Below are 20,608 nucleotides of genomic sequence, written 5' to 3'. Positions count from 1 at the left end.
GCCAGAGCCCGGGGGCCCTTTCAGGGGCTGGGGATATCCAGGCGGGGTGTGCAAGCTGCCCAACTCTTCTGAGCCAGGCTCTCAACTCTTTCCTGAACGGCAGGCTCAGGAGGCTTACCTGAGAAAGCAATGAAAAAGAGCCTCTCCTGTCTCCTGAAAGGCTTCCCTGCACACCAGTGGCAGGGGTGCAGCCCCCAGGTGGGCCACGAAGCCTCTTCTCCCACTGGGTGAGCCACATGCTCACTACCTGCTGGTCCAGAAGCTAGCTCCCTAGCTGCCTCCTTCCTTCCTTGTCTATTAGACTTCTGCCAACACTAGTGCTGAACAAAGGGTCTGTGTGGATTTAGTGTGGACGCCATTAAACGTGGAGACTAGGTATGTGTGAAGCCACCATGTAATCGCTGTCTCTAACCATTAGGATGAACTGTTAAGCTACAGTAGGAGACAGCTCATTTTCCAGGTGATCACAGTGCCACTGCTGGGAACCTGGCAGATCTCTCACAAGTGCCTAGGCTAGCACTCTAGCCACACAGCATACCAATGGGCACGATACCTAGGCCTCCACTTTTCACCTGGCAGCCAAAGCTCACCAGAAGAAACAAGGAAGTATGTAATATGCACAGATGTCAATTTTATAAGCATTGCAGGCAATGGTCTTTCTAAGGCGCCCTTTATTAAAAATAGAAACTCTCTCCCTGCCCTCACACTTCTGCTAGCTGGAGTCTTTCTCGTCGGCCTCCCAATGAGGAGGCAGCCAGGAGGCATTCTGGGCTTAGGTGCTGCAGCCTGCCTCAGGCTTTCCTAGGACCCTGAGGACAGCGACATGCTGCAGCCAGGAATGGACAGGGGCAGGAGACTCGGCTGACCAGGGCCTCGGTGGGTTGGGACAAGTCGGCCAGGAGACGGAGCACTGCGAGAATGCTGTGTACTGGAGGGCCAGGAAGGCGGGAGCCAGCACAGCCTCCATCCCGTAAGTGGGAACGAGCCTGAGAGAAAACCCAGCCCAAAGTGCAAACATGACCTGGAGTGGAGTGCCAGCCCTTGTCAGAGCAGACTGTTAGACAGTGGGTTTGTCTTCAGCCACGGAGAGCACACAGACGGCAGGAGGGGCGTGTCGCTGCTGGAGCCCCGGCCGCTGCTGCTGCCCGCACTGGTCAGAAGTCCAGCGTCTCCTCGCCTCACTACTTCTTCCGCTTCAGTTTTGTATCCTTTCGGCTGTGATCTCTCTTCTTCACCCTCTTGTTCTGTTTGGGCTCTTGTTTTGCTTCCAGCTTCCTCTTCCTGTCACTGGAGAGAAAGAACGGCCCCAAGGACAAACCAGAGAGCGTTCAACAACACAGACCTGGAGCCCTCGCTGCAGGCTGCGATCTGGAAAATGACCCTGGCCACACACACGTGACACCCAGACATGTTCCCTGCAGACCGGCTTCCTCCGCATCACACACGCCCACCTGTGGAGTAGCCTAAATTCTCCTCAGAGCACTAAATGGTCCCAAGACCTCATGTATCTAAGCACCACACAAATCCCCACACCTCGCCCCGGTGACCCAGGAGAACTGCACAAACTTGGGAAGTCCTTCCTGGTGCACTGCTTTTAACTGACCCCCAGCAGCAGTGACTACGGAGCCACTGGCAAGCCTCAGGTCAGGGTAACGCAAAGACCAAGCAGACAACCTGCCAGTTAGAAGCCCTTGGAGATGAGTACTTTGCCCTGGGAACAGACTCCCTATGAAGACATCACAGGGCAGGGGGCATGCTGAAGAGATGCTATTACACCCCACCAGCCAAAAGGTCTTCAGGATCTTTCTATGTAGCTCTGACTGCACTAGAACTCATCAGTCCGGCCTCAAACTCACAGAGATCTGCCTGCCTCCTGAGCGCTGGGATTAAAGGTGTGCCACTGTGCCTGGCCTGGAGCACTGCTCTTGCAGAAGGTTAGGGCTCAGTTCCCAATGCCCACACAAGAGCTCACAAGTATTGTAGTTCCAGCTCGAGATGACCCCGTGCCTCTTCTGGCCTCTCCACAGGCACCAGGCACACACACTACATGTAGGCAAAACACTCATAATATAAAAATATTTTTAAAAAGGCAAGTCTCGAGGAGTGCAAGGACAGACTAACAAGTCCTTCGCACCACCCCCCTCACTGCAATCCTGGGCCACGTGGGCTGGCATGGCTCAGATACTCATCAGCCGTCACAGTGGGGAGCTCAGAGCCAGGCTTCTCCACAGGAGGCTCCTTCCCAGGCCTTTTGTGACAGTCAAAGCCACTGGTGTAGCTAGAGCACAGGGGAGCCGAATGCACATCACACTATTCCAACTAGAGGACAGGCTGTCAGCACGCCAGAAGGCACCTGGAAGATGTGGCTGTCATCAGAGCTAGACCCTTCAAAGTGCTTGAGTGACTTAAGGGGATGGAGGGGACAATTCTTGACTTTCTGGGATTCATCAGAGACCTTTCCCCAAAAGCAGGAATGGAAGAACTTGGCCCCGGTGCCACTGTCCCGAGACTGACCCAGTGGCAGCCCTGGTCCCTCAGGCTGGCTCCAAGAGCTCAGCCCTGGCCTGCTGGAGAGTACAGAAGAGAAGAGAGCCAGACCTAGGATGCTGCTGGATTTGTAGATGTGCTACTCAGAGGAAGGAGGGAGCCAAGACACTTTCCTCAGCATTTGCTCCCACTCCCTGCTTCCCAGGAAGAGCTAGGAAGCTCCTGGACACGTGTGGGGCATCAGGCCCTTACCTTTTCAAACTAACGATGGAGGCGTTCTGCCCAGCTTTGCTTAAAACTTCATTCCACTCCTCGTCGTCCCCACGGATTATGTACCTGTAAAGAGAGTGGAAATGTTAAAGCCTGTCAGAAAGGAAACTGCTTAAAAAACTGTATGAAAGTGAAAAGGCGCCCACCGCAGGAGACACAAGACCTGCAGAGAGGGTGACAGACATACTGCCAGGCCTGAAGTGTAGCCCCACTGGACAGAGCAGTCACATGAAGAGGGGAAGGAAAGGGCCACCAGGGACCAGTGAGAAGGCAGGCTTGCCACAGCTACCTTTCGCCACTGGCCTCTGCCATCCTCGCTCTGACTACAGCCCGTGCCCTGCCTGGCCTCCACCTCCCTACCTTGCACCCTCTTACTTCTTTCAGATAAAGCAGGGCTGGCACATCAAACAGAAACCAGTCTATACCCTGGAATGGCCTCCTGGCTACTCCCCTCTGCTCAGTCCCCTGCACCAGCGATCTACTTGCGGACAAGTTCAGTGGTGCCCGGTCTAGAATTAGGGGAAACGCCTGGAGCACCAGGACTGTCAGATCTACCCTGCGGGGCAGAGAGGAAACCTCGCCCTGTACACAGGGAATTCGGGTGGTAGAAACCCTTCTTCAAACAAATCCTCAGACAAAAGCCAAATATGGAGAAGGGACTATTTACTCAAGGGGGAAGCTCTTGTGCTCCCAGGGACACAAACCCAGAACTCGGATCCAGGGACATGAGAGACCGCGAGGTCTCAGCTGTCCTGAGACAGCGTGATGTGGGTGTGTGCTAGGAGACTCTGCACGCTGCGGAGGCAGGGGAGAACTCTGATCTCCTGCAAGCAGGAGGGCCTTACTGAGAGAGGTCCATGTCCTTCAGTTTCCCCACTTCTTTCTTGTGTTTCTCCTGGAATTCCTTAGCGGCTTCATCCTGTGGTTCAGAGAAGGGGAGCAGGGTGTCACAGGAGGAGGAGCCCTTCCTTCTGAGGTTCCTCAGAACACAGAGAGCAGCTGGTACAGCTATGCGGAGTATACACCTACAAACTATGCATTTGGAAAAGTGTCTAAAAGGGTAACCAATGTTTGCACTGATAGCCTAAGTTGCCGCACTCACACATTCAGTGAGAGGCACACTGGCTGCGACCTACAGAATGCCACTTGGGAAAGCTAGTGTGAAGGACCAGCTCTTTGGTTGGTGGTTTTGAGAAAGTCTTGTTCTGTATCCCCGGCTGACCGGATATCCTCTAATCAGCATCTCCAGATGGCTTTCAGTTGGAGCACTTCTCTGCCTCTCAGCCTGAGGGCAGAGAAATGCCGGCAGCACCAGCACCACCAGTCTGCAGCCCAGCTCTGAAGCAGTGGAGGAGGGCGGTCGACATTTACAGGCTAACAGTAGCTAAAGGCAACACCGGGACCCCTAAAGCCTTCAGCAGGGGCGTACCAGGTCATCGCTCAGGGTCTTCATTGTGGGCTCCATGACCACATCCTTGACCGCCACCATCTGCTCTTCAATGGCCTTTTCCTGTACATCATTAAACAGCTGTGAAGACAACAGGAAGAAAGAAAAGGTGCAGGGCAGCAAGGGTCAGTCAGTCCGTCCTCCACAAGGCATTTGGCGTCTTAAAGAAAAGCATTCAAAGTAATGCTGCAGTCATTAGGATCACAGATGACCAGAGTACGAGCACAGGCACAGGCTGAGTATATACCGAACCCCAGCAGAGGTGTCTCTAGGAAGGAGTCCAACCATCCCCTACGTGTGTGTGTGTGTGTGTGTGTGTGTGTGTGTGTGTGTGTGTGTGTGTAGATCTGCAGAGAATCCATCTAAGTTTTGGTGCTTGTTATAGACAAAGAGTGGCTTTATTTATTGTGTTCCTGGAAAGAGACCATGGACCAAGGTTACCTTCACAACTTTGCGGATGATGCGGTTGAAAAGCCCCATCAGCTGGCCTGAGGGTAGCTCAATCTCCTTTTCCAGCTGATCCACAGACTTGTGCTGCAGGCCGATTCCCAAGAGAAGAGCCTGGAGGAAGGACAGTCAGTGGAGTGGCTTTGCAGACAGCACTTGCCTGTTAAATCAGCCCAGAGAACAGAACTGCCCCTTTGGGTGCAGCTTTCTGGCAGAAGCCAGAGAGCAGCCGTGTTTATCTGGCGTCTTCTCTTCCATCCCGTTACTAGGGCACCACAAACACTCCTTCCTGACGCACTCTAGCTCACACTACCCCGACCAACACCCACTTCACAACTGCCCGGGCTTCCGCTAAGGCAGCTCGGCGGGGGCCGAGTGCAGCAGCTGCCTGCTAACAGCACAGCTACGTCACTCACCTCAGCCTGCAGGAGAGAATGGGAACCCGTCAGCTCTGCCAGGGCTGAAGACACAAAGCTACTTCCAAGCACTCAACTAAGCGCCCAGCACCACCAGCTCCACTGTCCTCCCTTCTCCCCCGTGGATTTCCCGGCGACCTACCGACTGGGCAGCAGACAGCGCCAGGTCCCCCAGCTGGTTCAGGAAGTACAGGCGGGAAATGGCTGGGATAAGGTCCATGATGAGGTGGTAGTCAACCATGTTCCGAGAGTACATCTCCAGGCGCTTCAGGTCATAGGGGAGAAAAAGCGCCTCCAGCTGCTCCCGGCCGAGGGCTGCGCATGCAACAGAGTCACATGGGTCAGGGTAGTGTGAGGCCCTCGCAGGACCCAACACACAAAGCCATCCAGGAAGGAGCTGGGCGGGTGGCTCAGCAGTTAAGAGCCCTTGCTGGCCTTGCAGAGGACCCAGGCTCAGTTCCCAGAACCCACAAGGTAGCTCACAATCAACCAGAACTCCAGGTCCCGGGAGTGTGATGCCCTCTGAGCGCCACAGGCACCAGGCACACATGTGGTGTACATGCAGGCAAAACAGTCTACACATAAATCTCTAAAAATAAAAATTTTAAAACACCTTGCCACCAATAACACAATCCTGAACTGGAAGTGCAGACAGCCACCAATATACCGGGTCCAAGAAAGAGCCCTGGTGCCTTAGCAGTAAAGGACACACCTTCACCCATCCCCATTTGCCACTCCGCCTCCAGATTCACCTTATACAAGTGCATGCTCGGCCCAGCTCAAAGAACCCAGATTTTCCCATCAAAATAAATAAAATCAGAAAGAGATAAATAAACATATATAGGAACATGTCATAGACACAGATATACACGGATAAAAATATATATTAGTTACATAACTGTTAATAGAAAAAAATGACTGCTAATGGCCTCTTGTGCAATTTGTAAAATTTTTATCCAACTACGCAATTGCTTTATATGCACAAAGCTCTTCTATTCTCACCTGAAGAAACAGAGCCCTGGGGACTGCACTGGCTGCCCTGCGAGCCCAGGTTTCAGTCAGGTTCCACAGCTAACCACTGTATGAACCTCTCTTCTCTGGCACCCAACATGCAGTGCCCAGGGGATGGGCAGGGGAGCAGGAGGCAGCTCACCTGGCTGGGCTGGCTTCCCTAGGCTCCTGTTCTGGATGATGTTGAGAGACAAGGCGGGAGAGAAGGTGCTGAACTGGTAAGACAGCAAGGCCAAGAACCGTCTCCGGAAATCTGCAGGGCACAGCCAGGCAGTTAGCAGTCTGGGGGTGCCCTAGCCTGTCACCTCACTGTCCCCTCCACTCCACTGGTGTTCACCTTTCCAGAATGCTGCGAGCCAAGCTCCTTGCTCAGCCTCATCCTCGTCAGCCAGTGTCTTCAGCATGATGCAGGAGTGTTCTCCAGTTAGGTCGTTCTAGGGAACACAACTTCCTTCTCAGAGCTCCCGCACCGCCCCCATGGCCTCAGTTCACACGCCGCTGCAGGGCTCACACTGTAGGCAACCTCCCAAAAGGCCATAGAAATGGAGCAGGCCCGGCGGGTCCTCAGGCCAGGCCTGACTTCTGCCCTACGCCCACTCCTTTCAGGTGGACTCTGAACACAGGGCCACGAAGGCTTCGCTATCTCATCCAGTCGGTGCATTTTTGGTGTTGATAAAGCAGAACCTTCCCAACAAACCAACTGGCAGCCGATATGTTTACACAGGCATTGTGTGTGACACTCTTGCTACGTCACCCAGGCCTCAAACACTTGGTGCTTCGAGCTTCGCTAGGTGTTGAAATGGTAAAAGACCACGAGTTTTCCGACTGTTTACTACTACATAACAAAGGTCTCACATGTTTGACAGCACTTAAATGGCTTTCTGCTCAAGAACGCTGACACCAGAAAATGGCAGCAACAAGTCAGATGGAGCAGTTGAAGGCACCAGAACACAGCACGCCCTCCTGCGCACAACTGCCGACTTTCTCTCCCCCCGCCCCCCCAATCTGGACAAGCACGCTGACAGGCACTAGCCCGCCTGCTGCTCCCTGCCTGCCAGCACTCAGGCCTTCCGCAGCCTCACTTCAGACTTCACACGGACACTTGGACACCAGCTTTGCATTCTCCAAAGCCACACCCCCTGCCCCCTCCAGCAACCAGACACCTTCACCATCTCAGCTGCTGTACCCGCCGCACTCACTGTTCCCCTCCTGTAGTGAGGGATGGGGTGCTAGCGAACCTCCAAACCCTGGGTTTCAGCCACCTGGCCTCCACAAGGCCTGAACCCCACAAGTCAGCCCTCTCTGTTGGCACTTCCTGTAAATAATCTCCAGTGAACAAACACATCGAGAGTCTTCCACCTGACAAGTCCTCCCCTGGGCACAACCCTCACAGCCATCTTGCTCTCTGCTCCCTTCCACTCTTGGGAAGAATATCCATTCGTGTCTGCATCCTCACCTCCCAAAGCCCTACTCCGTGCAGAACCCAGGGCTGGCCAACCCAGCGGTCCCTGTCCTCTTGCTTTGTGTGACCCCAGCAGCTTCTAAGTTTGCACCCACTCACCCACTAAAGCTGCATTGAGACGTTCTCTGCGGGTGCGTGGAGTACCCAGGGGATCAGAGACTCCCAGGGTCCTGTGTTGGTTTTGCTGTGTGATGTATCGGAAGCTTGAAACTTCCACTTTAGAATGGCAATGCTCATGCAGTCTCCCCAAACTCCATCTGTCACTAACCCCATCACCTTCTTCAGTTCTGGTCCCTTCCAGTCATCGGCTCAGGTCTAAGTCGTCGTCCAGGCCACTTCCCAGCCCATGGCACCACATGCGCCCTGCTGCTTGCTATTTCTATCTGACAGAAAACAAGCTTAACGGCTTCCCCAAGCACCTGCTGTTTCTCTGCAGGCACTGAATGTGTTACATGAACTCACCACTGTTCTCGCCTGCCCAATAACCTGCTGTCCATCTCTGTCCTTCAGAAACCAACAGAACCCCATTCTGTTTTACAAACTCAGGGAGACTGAAGCCTGCAGGATTGCCCTAAAATCTGACAAACATGCCCACGTGTGCCCCTGCCACTTTAAAATGAAGCACAAAGCCAAGGATGCACCAGACCTGCCAGGTGTCATGAAGCAATCATTTTGTGACAACCGGCCTCTAAAAGAGGACAGTTGTTTGTCTGTCCATCTGTCCTGACAAAAGCACAAAAGCACCTGCTCAGGGCACAGCCAGGGAGGAACCAAGGCTCTATGCCAGCTGCTGACACAAACCCAACCCCTCCTCTGCTCCAAGCCTCACTCACTGGGGTCTGTCTCAAATAGACAGGAACAAATCCAGCTCGTTTCCAGAACCTACAAAAAGAAAAAGAAAAAAAGGAAGGGAGGGTGTCACCATTTATGCCTCCAGGAAGCAGCTTAGAAATAAAGGGAGAAGGGCCCGAGAGGCAGAGGGAGCAGACACTGACACAGACCCCACTGCAAAGGGAGACAGCACCCAAAGGACTGTCCTTCCACTGCACAGGATGGCCCAGAGAACAGGCACTCACTTGAGGAGCCTGGGGGTCAGCCCATAGGAAACCCCCAGGTAGTCCAGGCGCTCTGCAGGCCTCTCATTCAACTTGAGGAGTAAGGGAGGCAGATCCTTCCGGGGAGTGATGACTTCTTCCAGCAAGCTGATGGCCTGGGAAGAAGACACCGTGGCCTGAGCAAAGCAAGAGTGGCTAACGGGGCTCTCAAGCCATCCAGGACACCACACAACAAAACCTAAGATTTTTTGGTATGTTCCTATGGTTTCCAGACAGGACTCAAGAGTCATGATCAGCACAGGTATTCCACACACCTAAGCACATGTGGAGTCACCAAGTTCCCAAGCTAGAATGCAGGGAAGGCTACTAGTCTAGCAATGCCTGATGCACTTCAGAAGGACAGAGGTAGGGGTTCTGATAATGCAGCATAAAAACTGAGGTTCTGTCACCTGGCACCCCAGTGACCCCAGGTGACCTCAGAAATTAACCCAGCCAGGCCCAGTGCTAATCAAGGCCTACCAGCTCTCCCATGGCCCCCTTATGGGGATCTGCCAAGGCATGCATGTGAAGGGAAGTCACTAGTGCAGGCAGCCCTAAGCAAAGCAAAGTGGAACTCTGCCACCTGGATTAACACCAACAGAGGCCGCTGGAGAGCAAGTTCTCTAGTTTGCAATGCAGCACACTTGCAGGCCAGTAAGCCACACTCCGCTCCCAGAGTTTCTGCTGCAGTCCTGATGACGCTGGTGACTAGGCTGAGATGCTCTACAAGTGAGTGTTGAGATGGAGAAAGTGGCTGGCTGCCTGAGTGGGGAAGAGTCCAGAGAACCATCCTCCCAGACCCAGGCTGGGGCTTGGCCAGAACATGCTTACCTCGCTGCTCACGGTGTGGATTTCTTGTCGTGTCTCAGAGACCTTTTCCTCCAGACAAGGGAACCTGCCTTCGTAGTACATCTGCAGCAGCTTTAGTGCTCGGCTACCATAGCCCATCTATGAGCACATACAGGGAAACAGCAGAGGGAAGGGTCACACTCAGGCTGTCTAAGCCGTCTGGCTCCTGGTCTTGCTTCTAAAGCATTTGCTCCTGGCCAAACTGCACTTGGAAAAAGCTATCAATAAAACCCAGCACTGTCGAAGCTGGCTCTGGCGCCAAACACAGAGGCGCCTCAGTTCTTACATTAGTCTAGCCCTCCGAGCACAGCCCGCTCACAACCCAAGTCTAAGGATGCCCAGCTGTGCCACCACCAGAAAGGGATGCTTCTACAGCTACTCCTCGGGGTGGCTTGTCGAAGCGATACAAGGAAATTACGGAAAACAATCTGGTTCAACACACCACCAGCCTTGCCCAGCCCAAGCTCTGGATAAATTCTCCAGAGCAGAGGACACCCGAAGGAAGGGCTGCCAGGAGCCCATCCAACAGCAGCACACTAAGTTTGACAGGAGAGAGGACAAGTTACCCCTTGATAATCCGGGTGAACAGCAATTCGAACAACGCGTCCACCAGAAAGGCCTCCGAAGTCTGGGTCTTGAAACTGTGGGAGACACAAGCCAGTGACTTAAGAGCACAAACATCCTCTCAGAGTTAGACAGGCCAGCAGCAGCCCCTCCCTCACCTGTTCCGACACCGTCCACGGAATCAGATCCCCCGAAGCCTTCTTGCCTCGAGACAGGCTATTCAAAATGGACTGACGAGAAATCTCTCCTTCAAGGCACACCTAGCAGAAACAAGGCAGGAAAGGCATGCTCTGGCTCCATGCCACACATCAACCTTTGTCGTCTTGCTAAGCCCTGCTTCTACCCTGGGCGCAGGCTCTACCCTCACTGCCTGAGGCTTCACTACTCCGCCCCAGGTTACCACTACCTCACAAGGCAGAATCCTGACATCCTCCAGCCCCAAGAGCAAAAGCCGGAGTACAAGAGAGTCACCATGGAGGTCAAGCAGCATGTATCACTTAAACATACTTCAGTGAGGTCACAGCATACGGATACAGTTCTATATGGAGCAGCCCAAGAACCTAGGTCTGTGACAGGAAAGTGCTGAGACAAATACTGTCTGAACACATAAGAAAGCACTGTGAACACGGACACTGCAGGAAAGGGCATGACGTCTGTAATCCCAAGTTTATGGAAAGGAAAACATAACACAGAGAATGTTAGCTTCCTCTGGTGCATGCCACAACCTGCCTCTATTGACCCACCAACCTAGATCCAAGTCAAGACCCAACAGCTTCCCTGGCCACACAAATGCCCCAGAGTTCCCCAAACCAATGCCACACCATGCTTCTTTCTGTACGCTACCTGGACAACTGCAAGCACTTCAGGCAGGGCATTCTGGGTGGGGGGCACGGGGGGCAGAAGGCAGAAGAGGTGGTGAGCAGGGGCATCCGAGAGCATCTGCAGATCGTTGGGAGAGTTCTGTGGGGCACACACATGGGTCAGGGGGATGCCCTCCTTCTGCCACCCTTCACTCACAAGGCCCGAATGGGTGACTGTAGCTCTGCCCTTTCCAAAGCAAGAGAGGCCCTGAGGCCTAGCAAAGCACCTTTCCAGCACTGTGGCAAGTGCAAGACACTTCACAGTGGCTGCGGTGGCGCTGAGCCTCCCACACCTACCTCATCTTCTCAGGCTCAGCGCTGAGGTCACGGAACAGAAGTCGTTATGTGGAACTATTTCACAATTAAGAAGTAAACTTTCTCCAGCGAAAAGGCGGCTTGCTATTTCAGGTAAGCATGCTACCACAATTAACACCCGCTCTTCAGCCTCCCGTCACAGGCTGCATGCTGTAATGCCCAGGGAGCAGCCTTTCCATCCTACTGTGAGCGCCTGTTTCACTACACTACGCTCAGCAGCACACGCTGGCCTCAGGCCTGACAGCACCTGTGGGCTCCAAGTGCTCATCCCACTCGGCCTCTCAGTTTAGGCAGTCAGCCAGTGGGCAATACGGGCCCCACCCCCTCCAGCTCCCACCCGTGGACTCTGACACATTGTCCAAAGCCAAACTAACCCAAGCCGCACAAGCTAAAATGGGGAATGTGACCCCTCCAACAAGATCACTAGACATCTCAGTCCCAATGGAATGGCCACTTGGAACCCTGAGTCGCAGGTGTGGGAAGACACGAGGAGTGCTCCCTGATGACTGGCACGCCAGGGCAGGTGGGTTACCTTGTAATGAGAAGCCACATAGAGAGCCATGAGCCGCTGGAGGAAAACCTCAGAGGCCTTGTGGTAGCAAAATAGAGTATCTCTGTTAACATAGTACCTGGTCTGGAGTTAAGCAATGGAAACAAACCACAGAACCCAAAACAAGACACAGCAGGGGGGAAAATGCAGATTTCCCTAGTTTAGGAATAGGAGCCCAGCATTTGTTGTTGTAGTTGTTGTTATTCGAGCCAGAGTTTCTGTGTAGCCTTGGCTGTCCTGGACTCACTTTGTAGACCAGGCTGCCCTCGAACTCATAGCGATCCACCTGCCTCTACCTCCCAGAGTGCTGGGATTACAGGCAAAGCAGAAACTACAGTGGAGAAGCCTGAGAAACAAAATCAAAAATGCTCCTCTCAAACAAAATATTCTTTTAAAGGAAAGACATTGCCAGGTGTTGGTAGCACTCATGACCTATGTGAGTTTGAGGCCAGCCTGGTCTACAGAGTGAATTCCAGGACAGCTTCGGCTACACAGAGAGACCCTGTCTCAAATGAAAACAGAGACGATTTCATTGCTCATTGTTTTGCTTAGTTGGCCCTGAATTCCTAGGTCCACGTCTTCCTCCTGATTCAGGGCCCCCAATCAAGGCACGGACCATAGGTACATACTGCTGCACCGAGCCCAAGCCCTTTTCTCAACTGTGTCAGCACCCCCCGCCCCCCCCCACACACACACAGGGCCAGTGAGACCCAGAGGATACAGCTCACAGGCCTCAGGCAAGGGGCAGCCAGAAATGATGCGGGTGATGTTGAGGCAGTCCAGGCAGAGCAGGTCGTTCAGCCACTTCTCTACTGCATCCCCAGGGGCGTACCGGATTGACTCTTGGAGGGAAACCTCGTGCAATGTCCGAGCTGTCACCCATTCAATCAGAAACAATTAGTCAACACACAGCGACAGCAGTAAGAGTATTCCACTCTGTGACAGAGTCCAGGCATCCATGGCTCCAGGGTGGTTTAAGGTGTTTTGGGCTGGATTTTCACCCAGCTCTGATACTAAGTCAATATCCCTCCTACCTATGACTTAGAGTAGGGACCAAAAAGACCCCAGCACTCTGAGGACCCAAGCATGTTCCCATCTGGCCACTGGACTATATAGTTCCTCTCAGGAAACCTATCATCGCCCAGGACAGCATCAAGGTTCGGCGCTGCCATGAGGCCTGGGGTAGGACGGTCAGAGAAAGCCCACCAGGTACCTGAGGCCAGTCTGGCTGTCGTTGTGGTCTTGTTCTCAGCAGTGCTGCTGATCTGGCTCTGGGCGCTCTGCTGACGAAGCTGCTGAATGAGTTTGAGGGACAGCGACCGGCCAGTGCCCTCGTAGCTAGGAGAAAGACAAAGGCAGACAGATATAAGGTCCCCAATCTACTCTCCAAGAGGAGACAGCCTTGCTCCTCCAAACTTCCAGCACAGCACACACAGGACCCAAGGGGGAGCCCTAGGAGATGAACCAAGGTGTGAGCTGGCGTAGGAACCATTCAAGCCCTAGGTGAACTTAGCACCGTTTGGTGGAGACTTTTTTTAAGCTTCATCCCCAAAGGGGATTGTCCTACACACTTCACAGGACCGTGGTCTGAAAATAAGGCCAGAAAGCTGATTAGCCAGTGAAACCGGAACAGTCTGACAGTCGGTTCTAGGAGAGATGCCCCACACCACTGAACCATCTGACCAATGCCTGTGCAAGTGACTTTTTTTTTTTTTTTTTTTTTTTGGTTTTTTGAGACAGGGCTTCTCTGTGTAGCATTGGCTGTCCTTGAACTCACGGCAATCCACCTGCCTCTGTCTCCCAAGTGCTGGGATTAAAGGTGTGTGCCGCCACCACCAGGCACAAGTGATTCTTTTTATTACTGTCACCTAAGAGGTGATACAGAGCAGATGCAATGCTAAAGTGCTTGCCATGCAAACATGAGGACCTGAGTTTGGATCCTCAGAGCTTACATGAAGCCAGGCTTGGCAGTATGCGTCTGGAATCCCGCGCTCCTACAAAACAGGGGGCAAGGCTGGTACAAGCAGCAGCAAACAACAAAAGACTCTGTCTCCAACAAGGCAGAAGGCTAGGACTAAGACCTGAGGCGGACCTCTGACCTCTACAGCCGAGCAGGCCTGCACTCACACACACATGCATCCAAAAATAAGAAATAAATAAAAATAGGGGCAGTGGAAAACATTAAGTCATTTATAATTTGCTCACTAAGACAGCTCTCCACCTATAGCATTTCCTCCTTGTTGGTGGTCACAAGCACATGTGGTCACAGGTCACATTGTCCGTGACTCTCTAACTTTGTATTACATCATTTCATGGTGTTCGTTATTATATCCTAAGCATTTTACTCAAATTCTACTTGTGCAGAATGATCAGAAGCTCCCTCCTTACCACCCCACAGGACAAATTCCTCCAAAGGAATCCTTTTTATTTAAAACAAAACAAAATTCAAGGTAACAAGATGGTTAAGCACGTAGACACTTGCTGCCAAACCTGACGACCTGAGGTCAATCCCTGAGATGCTAAAACAGAAGAGATCTGGCTTCAGTAAGTTGTCCTCAAAATCCCTGTCATGCACAACAACACACATAATCACCCACTCACCTTACACACACACACACAAACACACATCAGATAAATGTAAAAAAAAATTACCCAACTGAATAAGCATAAGCAGCAAAACTTAAACTTTCATGTTTAAAAAGATGTTATCAAAAGTGGAAAACCCGAGCTGGGTGTGGTGGCGCACGCCTTTATTCCTAATACTCGTGAAGCAGAGGCAAGCGGATTGCTGTGAATTCAAAGCCAACCTGGTATACAAAGTGAGTTCCAGAGCAGCCAGGGCTACACAGAAAAGGCCTATCTTGAAAAACAAAAATAAAGCAAAATTTAAGAAAGGGGAAACCCATGAAATAAAAGAGAACTTTAAAAATATAAACCTCACACCTCAATAATAAAAAGATAAACAACCCCATCAGAAAAATAAGTGGAGGAGCCTGGGGATGTAGGTCAGTGATGGAGTGCTTGCCTAGCGTGTGCAAAGCACCAGGTTCCCTCCCCAGGATGAGAGGGAAGGAGGGAGAAAAGACCTGTAAGCAGAGGATCCTCAGCACCATGAACTATAAGGGCAAAGCAAATGAAAAACAAAGTGAGACAGCACTTCAGAGTCAGCAGAACCATCAAATACACCGTGTGTATGGGGAACCCAGAATCCTCACACACATAGGCCGGGCAGCAGAGGAGACATTCCATAGCCAGACTGAATCCCATATGCATGCCATGGTTTCCTCTATATGCATATTAATGATTAGTATATAATCAATATACATATTATATAATAAATAACTAGTAATTTTTAACAATACAGTCTAATATAAGTTATACAAAACATGAATTATTTCTGTAATTTTCCATTTAGTTTCTGGATCATGCTTGGCTATAAGTCATTGAAATTTTGGGAATTACATGGTGCAGCTACTCTGGAAAACAACCTGACCGCATGTCATATGGTTACAGTCTCCATAATCCCACTGCTCAGTCCACATCCGAAAGGACTGAAAACAAGTCCACACAGAAACCTGCATACAAACGTGCATGTTAGCCTCACTAACAGGCAAACAGAGCGAGAGCCCAAATGCTCTCCCATACGAGTAAGCAGGGCCTCTCCACACAGCAGAGCATCATCCAGCCACAAAGAGGAGGAAGGACTGGTGCAGCTACATGGGTGAACCCTGAGCACTGGAGTAAGTGAGAAAGCCAGCCACAGAAGACTACAGGCAGAGGCTCTTGTCCCCAGCCTCAAGACCTGGGACCCACATGATAGGAGGAGATAACACACTCCCACAAGTTGTCCTCTGACTTTTACACACTTGTCATGGCACACATGTGCGCACACAGATGCAAAACAAATAAATATTATTTTTAAGTGTCTTTTAAAGACCACACACTATATGATTCCATTTGTCTGGAACCATAGAGCAAGCCACTCTACAGAAATACAGAGCAGGCTGTACCTCCTGGGCTACAGAGTATGCAGGCCTGTGAAGGGGATGCTCAGGGTTTCTTTTGTGGGATGTCAAAGTATTTTAGCATTGACTGTAGTGAGCATGGTTGTGAAACTGAATTATAGACATGACATGGATTAGTAGTACAGGATGCAAACAAAGTCTATCACAGTGAAGCTGTCCTTAAAGGCAGAAATCTTTTTTACTAAATGCTTTTGATGTTAAGTAGTCATAATAATAAATCTAAAATACAGAATTCTCTCTTTAAGATGTGATTTTTGTACAGGATGCTTTCCAATACTGAATACATATATTTATTGACCTGAAGAGATTTCATAGTACATATAAAAAACAGACACTAACAATAAGACGTAAAAGCAGGGCAGTGGTGGTGCACGTCTTTAATCCCAGCACTCTGTCACTCGGGGAGGCAGAGGCAGGTGGATCTCTGTGAGTTCAAGGCCAGGACAGCCAAGGCTACACAGAGAAGCCCTGTCTCGAAAAACCACATACACACATACACACAAAGTGAACTTTGTTCTTCTTCAAAATGAAAAAGTAGGCCACATGTGATAACACACACTTTTAATCGCAGTACTTAGGAGAGAGAAGCAGGCAGATCTCTAAGTCCAATGCTAGCCTGGTCTACAAAGTTAAGACCCTGTCTCAAGACAACAAACAAAATAAATTAAGTAAATAAATAAAAAGTAAAATAAGTGCACAGAACTTATACACAAAATACCTATATAGCTGGATGGAAGGCATTTTTCTTTCCTTTTTGTTTTTTCACATGTGCATCTGTGTATGTGGTCTACAGGTCATCTATGCTGACCAGTTTAAGGGCGCATGAGACTATACGTGAATATGTGGGGCCAGGGCAGGCACTGGGAGCTGTCCGCCTTCACTGCTCTCTACTGTCCCATGTTGACAGGCCCTCACTAACTAGAAGTCACCACCCCACACCCCAGGTAGGCTGGCTGCATATCGAGTTCTCATAATCCAACTGACTGGTCCCCAAGCCCCAGTGCTGGACTCCAGCCATGTGTAGCTTTTATGTGAATGCTGGTTATTCAAACTCAGCTCCTTATGCTAACAAAACAAACATTCTTACACACTGAGCCATCTCCCCAGCCCCTACTGTTTGAAATTTCTTTTCTAGGTGCTGGGCCTTGGCAAATCTAAGCTTGCATCATATTGCCGCCTCTTTTCCTTTTGCTTGGTACCTATTTTCTGTAGTTTTTCCATTTCAAGATGAGCTCTATTTTAAAGTTTTAAGAATAACAATGTGGGCCTGGAGAGATGGCTCAGAGGTTAAGAGCGCTGTCTGCTCTTCCAAAGGTCCTGAGTTCAATCCCCAGCAACCACATGGTGGCTCACAACCATCTGTAATGTGATCTGATGCCCTCATCTGGCCTGCAGGTGTACATGCAGACAAAGCACTCACTATATACATTTAAAAAAAAAAAGATTAACAATGTAAGCCCATTTTAATGCTAACTATAGCTATTTTAATATTACATTTTACAGCCTAAGACAAGGACACTGCTGTTCCTACCCTGCACTTGTTAAAATTCAATCATACTTAGACAGGAGGCATGCCTCACACACAAGGCTCCGGAATCCTTCAGTTTTACGAGGCTCATTTAACCTCAGACCAGAGGGAAAGACAGGTTAAAGGGCAGCTCCTGCTGAAGAAGCCCCAGGAAGAGCAAGACCGTCCCAAAGACTTATATTGACTCTGAACAGTTTTCCATGGCCAGGTCACAGTCTTTACATTCCAATTTATCTGCAAGATCACAGACAAGAATCACAAAGAACTCCACCCAGGTTCCTTACCCATTGATGGTAGATGCCATGAAAACCAGGTAGGGCCCAAGCAGGCTCTTCACCAGGGGGAGGGGAATAGCAGCAGCTTCATCTATCACGACAAGCTCAGCCTGGCCCAGTTTCACAGCATCTGCAGGATGGATGTACTGTGGGAAAACAGATTTAGATTGTGAGTGTAGCCATCTAAGTCCACTCATCACAAGGGCCACTCTGGCCACTTCCTCTTTCCCCATATCTCCCCCACTTCCTACTGTTAGCAGGTCAAGAATGATATGAGCTTCATTCAGGTTGAACACCTGGGCCAAACACTTATTAAGTGACCTTCAAGAGGCCTTGTCATCCCACAGAGTCTCATGTTCTTTTTGTCTATAAAACATAGGGAAGAGGGTAGGGAGATGGCTCAGTCAATAAAGCATTCGCAGCACAAACCTGAGGGTCTGAGTTTGGGTCCTGCCCAACACCCACACAGCAGTGTGATCCCACTGCTCAGGAGACAGCGAGGTGAGCTGTGAGGGGCTTGCTGGCAAGTCAGTCTAGCCCAATCTGTGAACTCAAGTTCAAACTACAGTGGACAGCAAATGAGGAAGACACCCTATATGGACCTCTGACCTCCACACAGACTCATGTGTATACACACATTCATAAATAAACATACACAACACGCCTGCACACAGAGACACAAGGAAAGACCTACTCGATGGTAAGAGCCGTGTGCATAGCCTGGCTCATAGAGCTGATTGACAGCAGCTACATTGCTTTCCCTCCTGTGTCTGGTGTTTTTCTTCAGCCTCAGATTAGGCCAGGCCAGTGGCAGTGGCACAGCTCTTATGCATGGGTTTCCATCCCTGTGCCTTGCTCTCTGTTCTGACACTACCAAGCTCTGGTGTGGTTGGCAATTTCCAGTTACTCATTTTCTTTTTAAATGAGGGGAGCAAGGTGGGGATGGGGTAGGGGCCATGCAGCCCAGGCTGGCCTCAAACTTCCTATGTTGCCCAAAATAACCATGACCTGCAGATCCTCTTTCCTATGCCCACACTGGTTCTCCCATCCCCCATACCATTACCCTTCTTCCCTCTCCTCCTCCTCTCTGGTCCTTAAGTATATGAACAATCCATCAGTTTCTTTAGAGTTTTATTTGAGGGGGGGGTTGAGACAGGGTTTCTCTGTGTAGCTTTTGACTGTCCTGGACTCGCTTTGTAGACCAGGCTGGCCTCAAACTCACAGTGATCCACCTGCCTCTGCCTCCCGAGTGCTGGGATTAAAGATGTGCACCATCACCCCCGGCTCTTTAGAGTTTTTGTTTTGTTTTGCCGTTTTAAAAAGGCCACAGAGGCAACATGAATAACCAATTAAAATAACTAAAGATAATTCAATTTCATAAATCAGTGAACTGCAGACAGACAAACCCAAACCCTGGAAAGGCTGGACATGGTGTCCCCAGCGCTTAGAATGTGGAAGCCGGTGAAGCAGGTGATCTGATTCTGGCCCAGGGCTACACAGTGGGCTGAGGTCACTCAAACCAAACCAAAGAGCAGCAACAAAACATAAACAAAATAAAATAGGTGGGGCCAGGCATGGTGGCGCATACCTTTAATCCCAGCACTCAGGAGGAAAAGGCAAGTGGATCTCCGTGAGTTCGAGGCCAGCCAGGGCTGTTACACAGAGAAATCCTGTGATGGCTCATACCTATAATCCAAGTACTCAGGAAGTTGAGACAGGTGGGCAGAGAATGGGAAGTCAAACAAAACAAAGACTCAAGAGCTGCCACTGTACCTGGGATGAGTGAGGACTTAAGGAAATAAAAACTCAAACTAAAAAGTGGGAGCAAACACTGTAAAGGAGAATTTGGGAAACCCCAGGAAGCTAGACTTTTACACATCTACACCTAATGCTCAACAATTCTATACTTGTTCCAGAAACCAAAAGCAACACAAATCCTGGCACCTCCTTTGGCACTTAAAGGTATATTGATCTGACCTGTAAGCTTCGATCCAGAGAGCCGCAAACAGATGCAGAGGGAAAAGGTGGGCAGATGGAGGGCAGTGCAGCATCCTGCATAGTCACACAGCAAGAGCAGCCAGCCAGCCCCGCTCCAGTGGGAACACTGGCCATCCATGTGGCAGGCTGGTCTGTGCTTTCCCACAGGTCTGAATTGTTCCATCCAAGTAAGAAAATCACGCTGCTCTGGAGGTGGCAGGACCAGGGAGGGAGCTGTCCTACACACTTCTGATCACACATCTTCAATGGGGCCCCACATCCGGATTCTTAACTAAACAAGCATCTCACAAAAGCACAGAGAGCGGCCTCCAGGAGCAGCCTGGCCTTAACCTAACACTCTTCCTTCTTCTCTATCTCCAGGCTAGAAAGAGCACACTTGGGGTCTTAGAAAGTCACGCCGCCTGCTGTGCACTCATCTCAGTCTACACACAGGCAGACTCTTATAAAGAAAGGATGTTGGATTACAACATCTTCAAGAAAGAAACCAGGGCCGAACCAAGTCTTTTCAGAGAATGTTCTCCTTCTTGGGTTTGGGTATTTGTCCTGAGTTCTCACAGTTCCCTCTATTTTCAAAGCCAACGAGCCCCCCCATCCCCAAGACCTACCCCAAGCTGGACTAGCAGCAGTTTCCCCTCAGCTAAGGCATCAGGCGACAGTGGGATGAAATGGCTGAGCAGTCAGGAGCACTGGCTGCTCTTCCAGGGACCCAGGTTCAATTCAAGCAACCCCACTGGTGGCTCACAACCATCCTAACCACAGTTCCAGGAGAGCCAGCGCCCTCTCCTGACCTTAGTGGGCACTAGACACGTATGTGGTACAAAGACACACATGGAGGCAAACATCCACACATAAAATAATTTTTTTAAAAAAGAGAATCTAAATAAAACTAAGAAAGATCCTAGGGTAAAGGTGAAGGGCATAAGCATTGGTTTTCAGCACCCAAGACAGACCTTGACAGGGCTGGACTGCCAAGTTCACTGAGCTCACTTCCCCCCAGTCTAACTTCAAAA

General features: G+C 50.6%; 1 protein-coding gene across 2 annotated transcripts in view; it reads right to left on the bottom strand.

The window, feature by feature from the left end:
• Positions 1-653: 653 nt before the first annotated feature.
• The window catches only part of NAT10 (N-acetyltransferase 10), a 37,615-nt gene continuing 17,660 nt past the window's right edge, over positions 654-20,608 (bottom strand). For both annotated transcript variants that reach the window (XM_084774971.1, XM_084774972.1), the window contains 18 exons: positions 17,610-17,746; positions 12,986-13,110; positions 12,494-12,644; positions 11,755-11,851; positions 10,891-11,007; positions 10,206-10,307; positions 10,050-10,124; positions 9,466-9,582; positions 8,617-8,750; positions 8,374-8,422; positions 6,416-6,512; positions 6,221-6,331; positions 5,210-5,382; positions 4,646-4,765; positions 4,187-4,285; positions 3,603-3,676; positions 2,740-2,823; positions 654-1,287 (listed from right to left, as the gene is read on the bottom strand). In XM_084774971.1, coding sequence (XP_084631097.1) covers positions 1,182-1,287; positions 2,740-2,823; positions 3,603-3,676; positions 4,187-4,285; positions 4,646-4,765; positions 5,210-5,382; positions 6,221-6,331; positions 6,416-6,512; positions 8,374-8,422; positions 8,617-8,750; positions 9,466-9,582; positions 10,050-10,124; positions 10,206-10,307; positions 10,891-11,007; positions 11,755-11,851; positions 12,494-12,644; positions 12,986-13,110; positions 17,610-17,746 — 1,968 coding nt within the window. In that variant the 3' untranslated portion in view covers positions 654-1,181. The remainder of the gene's footprint in view (positions 1,288-2,739; positions 2,824-3,602; positions 3,677-4,186; positions 4,286-4,645; positions 4,766-5,209; positions 5,383-6,220; positions 6,332-6,415; positions 6,513-8,373; positions 8,423-8,616; positions 8,751-9,465; positions 9,583-10,049; positions 10,125-10,205; positions 10,308-10,890; positions 11,008-11,754; positions 11,852-12,493; positions 12,645-12,985; positions 13,111-17,609; positions 17,747-20,608) is intronic.

The sequence above is a fragment of the Acomys minous genome (genome assembly GCF_964271855.1).
Source record: "Acomys minous genome assembly, chromosome: 3".
Taxonomy (NCBI): Eukaryota; Metazoa; Chordata; class Mammalia; order Rodentia; family Muridae; genus Acomys; species Acomys minous.
Note: the sequence above shows the minus strand (reverse complement) of the source record. Positions and strands in the feature narration are given on the sequence as shown.